General features: G+C 41.7%; 1 protein-coding gene across 2 annotated transcripts; it reads left to right on the top strand.

The window, feature by feature from the left end:
- Positions 1-308: 308 nt before the first annotated feature.
- On the top strand, positions 309-7,643 carry LOC117462277 (UDP-glucuronosyltransferase 1A1-like). 2 transcript variants are annotated; one of them, XM_034104433.2, is made up of 10 exons: positions 672-751; positions 852-994; positions 3,890-3,953; positions 4,025-4,173; positions 5,125-5,252; positions 5,925-6,018; positions 6,350-6,478; positions 6,562-6,649; positions 6,753-6,972; positions 7,355-7,643. In XM_034104433.2, exons 2-10 carry the CDS (start codon positions 857-859, stop codon positions 7,623-7,625), a joined length of 1,281 nt encoding a protein of 426 aa, XP_033960324.1. In that variant the 5' UTR covers positions 672-751; positions 852-856; the 3' UTR covers positions 7,626-7,643. The 2 variants fall into 2 exon arrangements, with proteins under 2 accessions (XP_033960323.1, XP_033960324.1); XM_034104432.2 differs by having other exon boundaries at positions 309-994.
- The last annotated feature ends 22 nt before the right edge of the window (positions 7,644-7,665 follow it).

Here is a 7,665-nt window from a genome sequence, read left to right as displayed (position 1 = left end):
ACCAAACGCATGGTTTACGTCACGTCCGGAAAATGGCGGCGCCCACAGTATTGATGTTATTTCGGTATATAATCAGTTTAAAATCACTGATAATGTCATCGGATTAAAAAAAAAAAAAAAGAGACTGGCAGAGACTGGTCTGTTTTATCGGATGATAATTATTTAAAAATGAGTGTCATGAGCATACCATTCCTTTAAAGGGAGGACTTTGAACGCACACAACTCGGCTCAGTCACAGAGGAATTTCCACAGGAGCCTGAGGGCGGTGACTGCAATTGGCTCTCTTGTTAAAGGGAGGACTTTGAACGCACACAACTCGGCTCAGTCACAGAGGAATTTCCACAGGAGCCTGAGGGCGGTGAAGGCTTCAAAGAGAAAGTGTTGGGGGGGTTTATGTCCATTGTTTACTTACATTGCCTCACCTTTTCCTTCTTGTTGGATTCAGTGAGCTGCAGACACAGAAGAGAGAACAATGTGGAAATCTGCAGTGTTTTTGTTCCTGCTTCTAAACGTGGATATGCAAGTAAGTGGTGCTGTAGATAAGACCGTGCCAGAAAACTCCATACCAGAGAAGCTCAAGACAGAAAAGGCTGCAGCAACCAGCAACATTCCTGCAAGGGACAATGCTTCTTCCGGTTACTTGGGCAATTTGCTGGTGGTACCCATGGATGGGAGTCACTGGGTGGGTATAAAGGCCATTGCCCAAGAAATGGGTCGCCGTGGACACCGGGTCACCGTGGTGATACCAGAGGTCAGCATTCGGATGGGTCCAGGAAAACACTACGATACCTTGACCTATCCTGTTCCTTATGACCGGGCTCACATTGATTATGTCATGTCTTCACACATAGACGTGATGAAAAAATCAGCACAGCCTTTCACGGAGAAGGTGGCGACGCGATTTTCGCAAATCCAGAGAATTACGGGCTTCATCCACACCACAGCAGAGAGCCTACTGTTCAATGCAAGTGTCATCTCACATCTGGCACGGCAGGTGAGTGGAAGTACAGAGGTTGAAAACAAAAAAATGACAACCAGAATCTGTTTTTAGTGGCGTCATAGGCAAACAAAGTTCATGAACTTCTGGTTTAATGCATCAAATGGAAATATTTCAAAAGGGTTAGGCTTAGGGTTAGACAAATATGACATTTTCTGTAGAAATCATGCATGAGTGTAACAAGCAGGGGCGGACTGGGCCACTTCAGTACCGGCCCATCGGGATTCGTCCCGAACGTCCCGATGGGCCGGTACTGAAGTGGGCCGGTCGGACGATGTGGGCCGCCCGGTAACCGGCAGGGCTCGATATTAAATGGCCCGCTGGCCCGGAAGCACTATTTAGACGCCCCGGGCCAGCATAACGTACTTTCCACTTGCCCGCTCGGGCCACTAAAAATATTGCTTTAAAAATATTGTCCTGTGGTATTGGTATTTTGACTAGCAATTTAGTTAAATTGGTTTGTTTATCAACGCTACAACATAGCGTTCCGTGAGTCGGTTGTCGTTGTTGGGTGAAAAGCAAACTGCTGTTTGCTGCGGAGCGCAGCGCGAGCAGGCTCCCGTGAGCGGCAGCGCGCTCCTTTACTATTTCGCCAAAATGTTTTTAATACCAGCGGTAACCGGCCAAGCGCCGGGCAAAAAACAATCTTCAAATAAAAGAAAGTCACCGGAGGAGTTAAAGGAGAGTGACAGGGATCATGAGAAGAAGAGGGAGAGAAAGTTTCAGCTTGATCGATGGAGTTGGCTTCTAGTGGTGCAGTGACGCGTCCTAAAACCCTTTTATAATCTATCGATTAGATTTATGATTCGAAAATTATAAAAGTAGGGTAGACATGTGGAGATTATCCGGCTGAACAAAACGTGCATTTATCAAACAGGTTTGTTTTCCACAGACCTTATTTCCAGCTATTTTCCAAAACCCTTGTCGAGGGAACCAGCAGCTTACTTCCTGGTTTCAGGACGCGTCACTGCTGCACCTCTCCATATGATGCCCATATAAACAAGGTCTTCTGTCGGCTCTGTACATCAATGCCGACCTATGCTGACCAGTAAGTGAAGAGTAGACAATATAAAGGTATTGGCGAAATGTCCCAGCAGTTTAGGATAATGAAGGATCTAATCTATAGCCATTACATGTCTAACTCCTAATGACAGGAAGGCAGAAAGTGCATTACAAATAATAATCTCATAATAATAGCAGACATTTTTTAACAATGACCACAATATCATTATTTTAATAAACCAAATATGAACAATTGAGGAAAATGAGGAAGAACTGATGATTCAAATGTTGTAGTACAAGTAGTAATGTAGTTAGTGCATAAATTACTATTGCAACAAATGTGTTAATTTTCTTCATTATTAGTCGATTTGTTTTTGGACGAATGCTCCGGGCCAGTGGTTACAATGGTGGGGCCAGTGATAATACAAGTCAATGTTACCCTTAATGTCTACCTCTGCGGTAAGTCACTAGCACCCCCCCCCCCGTCGACAATTTACTAGCGGTATTTACTTGCGGCACCGCGTGGGCCGGCGGTACCGAAGTGGGCCGGTCGAGAGTCCCGGGCTGATTTGTAGTCCCAGTCCGCCCCTGGTAACAAGTATGTACTTTTAACATTTAAGTATGACATTTTGTATTATGTGTGTGAGTGTTTAATAGTGCATATACTGTAGAACAGGGGTGGGGAACCTTTTTCCTCTCAAGGGCCATTTAAATGTTTTCAACATCCTCCGAGGGCCGTACAAATTATTGACCTCTGCTTAAAAAAACTAAAATCACAGCCCATTTATTTCTTCTTTCTTTCATGCTGTGCAAAGAAAAAGCAACCTCTTAATCCAGATATTTTACCATGACTCACGTATGCATGCACGTGCACGGTTGTGGCATGACCACCAAAACAGAAAGATGTGCAAATGTATTTAGTTTCCTATCCATGTGGACATGATTTAAGTGTGGGGGGGGGGGGGGGGACCTAACCTCCTCCCGGGAAGATTTTTTTTTAAATTTTGAAGTTAAAAGCATCAATCTGATGCACTTTGAGAGCAACATTAAGAGATCTATGGATAATCTCTCAACACCCATATGAAACAGAAATGTAAGCATATTTACTTTTTCTTTATGGATATTTTACAAATCACTCCCCTTTCAAACTGTATTCTTGTTTATTAATAACAACTTTTTTTTACTGTCATATAGTATTTTATACCCGTTTACTTTATTCTCTTATTTTTTTATAACTATAATGATCATATAAAGATGTGCCTTTACCTCACTGGTTGTAGAAAAAGCTTCTTATATTCGTTAGCATAGCTAGCTAACCAGATGCTAATAACAACAAAGCTATTGACTGTATGATCAGTATGACAGATGAACAGATCGCCACTGGGCTTTCAACTAAAGACACAGCCACGCAAAAACTGCGGCATGTGAACGGCTCCTTATCTGAAGTGCCGAGCCACGTTCTGGTGCTCTCCGTCAGAACTGCACCCCTGTCAGACGAGACATATACCACGTGATGACACGTTAGGCTCGTGTTGTGTTCATGGACCCTGACCGTGGCCAGGAAAAACAGGCACTCGCTTGTTTAATTTTTTTGCGGTCTAGATTTCTAGATTGTTTTTCTTTTTTGCGTGTGTTTATAAATTACCTCGAGGGCCGTACCAAATTGTCTCGCGGGCCGTATACGGCCCGGGGGCCGGAGGTTCCCCACCCCTGCTGTAGAAGGTGGCCAAATTCCATTTCATTTCTTCTGTCTCAGGGTCCTGCAACGTGTTATTTTACAATCATAAGTCGAAACATCTGCTGAGAAAGCACTAAATAAACACAATTATTAAGGTTTTAGAGATTGCCTTTTACCCTGTAGTCTATTTTTCGGACCGTGTCTCTCTGCAGAACTTCGATGCCGTCCTAACAGACCCCATGGTGCCCACAGGCTCTCTTATAGCTCGGAAATTGGGTGAGTTCTGCAACCCCTATATTATTTGCTCTCAAATGTCTGCACAGTTTCTCACCAGTCATCACTTGCAGGTCTCCCCACAATAAACTTGCTGAGAGGAATTCCATGTTCCATGGATATGAAGTCTGCAGGCTGCCCATCCCCTCCCTCATATGTGCCACGCTTCTTTACAAAAAACACGGATAAAATGAACTTCAAGGAGAGGACTATCAACACCTTAGTGAGCAAATGAATACCTCTTTATAGCTCTCATTTCTTTCCCTTTCTCTATAATTCTACAGAAATATTCAGGTGTATTTGAGATGTTGCCATGGTATAACTTGCCTCTATTATCATGCCACTATACGTCTTCCTGTCTTCCTACCAAGTCATCATGACTTTGGTTTCAGCACTGTTAAAATGTAACTTTCACTACTGTAATTTAATTCTTATGCCAAGCACCTATGCCTTACTCTGTTAACTGGTGTATTAGTGTGAATGCTGTGCTACAGCATGTGCAGTCACCTCAAACACAAACAAAAAGACTGGAGTTTAAAGACTCAGCCTATTCTTTTCTGTTTGATGGAGACTTCATACTGACTTCAACATGTTCCACATATTTTATACATTATTGGTGACGTATGGTTTTAGTTCAAAAGTTTGCAGTTACAATATTCTGATGCTTTACAAAGCATTTTTACTTTCTTTTCTCTTCTTAATACACATTCATTCACTACTACTTACATTTAATATTTAACTCCTTCAGCCTACTTTCAGCTATAAACCATTCAACTATTACATTATTCAGCTATTTCAGGACATTGAGGCTATACATGTTGTTCTTTTTTAAACCTTTTCTTTTAAATATTAAGCTTCTTCACTGTTTTTCCTACTCTTCCAGTTTAACATATCACTTTCAAGTTTTCAACAAAGTCATTGCAATGCATTTGAGCTGTAACAATTTGATTCAAATCATTTCACTTTTCTGCATTTCTCCGCTAAGTTCAGCAACACACTTACTTGGTTTTTGTAGCTAAAAGCAGCTACAGAGACCATTCAACTAATAACATATTCATCTTTTTCTGCATTTTCAGCTAAATTCAGCCACACATTTTAACAGTTTACAGCATTCACACGCATTTTCAGCAGGAAATGCATTTTCTAGTTGCTGTTTGATGTCTCTGAACTACAGGTGGCTTTCCTGGAGCCGCTGCTTTGCAGACTGATGTACTGGCACTTTGACAGTTTAGCCTATCAGTTCCTGGGGGAGGAGGTGGGCGTGGCTGAAATACTGTCAGAATCGGCTATCTGGCTGCTGAGGTAACATGTACAAAGGTTATTTATTGACATTTTGGAAAATAATACTCATCAACTGCAGATGGACTTTACCAGTGGTGGAATGTAACAGAGTTTATTTACCAACATAGTGCCATACACAAGTACTGTTTCGACTAAATTGCACGTGAATGAGTATTTCTAATTTCTGCTTCTTTATACTTCTACTTTTCTACATTTAAAAGACAAATATTCCACATATTCCAAGTTCTTTTACATATAAATACACATTATATGCTGATATGATGGAGTACTGTATTACCAATCTACCCGGTATTTTAAGTAGCTGAAATTGGCTCCATATCAACAAACTACTGTTTTAAAATGCTCTTACATGTATTTGTTAGTAATAAAACTGGATGATATAATATTCTATAATAGGATAATACTGTAAAAAAAGAGCAATTCTGCATACTGAGTACTTTATTTATAGCCGATAGTACTTCTACCTAAATGACATTTCAATTCAGAACTTTTACATGTAATGGGGGATTTGAAGACCATAGTATTTCTACCTTTACTTAAGGAAAGGATCTAAGTAATTTGTTAAATGATTGTTTTAGTGTTTCTTTTGTCCCATGCTACTGAATCAAACTAAACTATAAAACATTTTAGATTTATTATTTACATAAATATGTAAATACTGTGTTTAAACAGGCTTGATTTCACGCTAGAGTTCCCACGGCCACTCATGCCTAATATGGTACTAGTTGGCGGAATTAACTGCCATGTGAGGAATCCTCTGCCTGAGGTAAGGCCTGTGTGTCTGATCCAATAATTAACTGTAGATTTTAAATTGTTTCATATTCTATTGAGACACCTTCTTGAAAATTGATTTGGACTTAAATAAACATTCTGAAAAGAATATAATATAGCAAAAAACTCTCACTGACCCTGGCATCTGTGTGTGTGTGTGTGTGTGTGTGTGTGTGTGTGTGTGTGTGTGTGTGTGTGTGTGTGTGTGTGTGTGTGTGTGTGTGTGTGTGTGTGTGTGTGTGTGTGTGTGTGTGTGTGTGTGTGTGTGTGTGTGTGTGTGTGTGTGTGTGTGTGTGTGTGTGTGTGTGTGTGTGTGTGTGTTGCAGGATTTGGAGTCCTGGTTATTAGACGGAGAACATGGGTTTGTAGTGTTCACTCTGGGCACCATGGTGTCAGATCTGCCTGAGGAGAGAACTTCCGTCTTCCTGGAAGCCTTCAGACAGATTCCACAGAAGGTACAGGAACATATATGTAAACATATACGTAAATGCAATTCAAACCAAACTATCTTCAAAGAGCAATGCATTATTTTTGATAGGTCGTATGGAGATACACTGGGCCGGTTCCTGATAATGTTCCAGAAAACGTGAAGTTCATGAAGTGGGCTCCTCAGAATGACCTGCTAGGTGGGTAAATCCACTGCAACACATCCTGAAATGTGAAGCCCGCAACTGAAAACTTCCCAATGATGTATAACATAACTTAAAAGATCCAACATCTGTGTGTTAGCGCATCCTGGAGTGCGGGCCTTCATCACACACGCAGGCTCACATGGTCTGTTCGAGGGACTGTGTCACGCTGTTCCCATGGTGATGGTGCCACTTGGGGGGGACCAGCCTGACAATGCGCAGAGGTTGGCGAGCAGAGGAGCCGGACTCGTGCTGGATATTTTTGACATAACTACAGAGATCCTTCTGCAAGGACTGAATGAGGTCATCAACGACACCAGGTGAGGGGACGCTTAAGCTCCTTAAAGAGGCCCTAGTATATTTTTCTGGGTTTTCCCTTTCCTGTAGTGTGCTAATAGGTTTGTGCATGTAACGTTTCCTCCAGAGGGAGTTTCTCTTCCAAACACTCCCCCCCTGCCTCAATTGTAGTCCATTATTTACTTCCCTAACAGTGAAATCATTCCGTCACACTCGTGCTTCTATTGGCTGGTGCCAATACAACACCTTTTAAACAATAAAGCATGTAAACATGTCACAATAGATATGACACATGAAACTGAGCCCAATAGGGTCGCTTTAAAAAAATTGGTTTGGAATGTGCTTTGATAACTTTGCCTCCATGTTGTATTCTTCAACTCCTGCCATGAATCTGTTTTTATCCAGGTATAAAGAGAACGTGCAGAAGCTGTCTGATCTCCATAAAGACCGGCTGGTCGACCCACTCGACCTCTCTGTGTACTGGACAGAATATGTGATGCGGAACAAAGGGGCAAAACATCTTAAAGCTGCCGTCCATGGCCTCAACTGGATCCAGTACTACTGCCTGGATGTCATAGCACTACTGGCTACTGTAGTGCTGGTTTTTGTAATCCTGACAGTAACTTTTTTTAAACTAATCTTTTGGAAGCTGAGCAGGAAGAGAAAGCAGGACTAGTCATTCTATATGTGCACGTTCAAATAAAAATGTACTGTAT

The sequence above is a fragment of the Pseudochaenichthys georgianus genome, chromosome 17 (assembly GCF_902827115.2).
Source record: "Pseudochaenichthys georgianus chromosome 17, fPseGeo1.2, whole genome shotgun sequence".
Lineage (NCBI taxonomy): Eukaryota > Metazoa > Chordata > Actinopteri > Perciformes > Channichthyidae > Pseudochaenichthys > Pseudochaenichthys georgianus.
The sequence above is the reverse complement of the archived record's forward strand: the minus strand, read 5'-3'. Positions and strand labels throughout refer to the sequence as shown.

What these genes read in the sequence shown, in the direction of transcription:
- LOC117462277 (XM_034104432.2), top strand. Translation starts at nt 473, where the DNA reads ATGTGGAAATCTGCAGTGTTTTTGTTCCTGCTTCTAAACGTGGATATG. An exon ending in TCGGCTATCTGGCTGCTGAG is followed by an intron (nt 5,253 to 5,924) that starts GTAACATGTACA and finishes GTGTTTAAACAG; the next exon opens with GCTTGATTTCACGCTAGAGT. An exon ending in GAGGTCATCAACGACACCAG is followed by an intron (nt 6,973 to 7,354) that starts GTGAGGGGACGC and finishes GTTTTTATCCAG; the next exon opens with GTATAAAGAGAACGTGCAGA.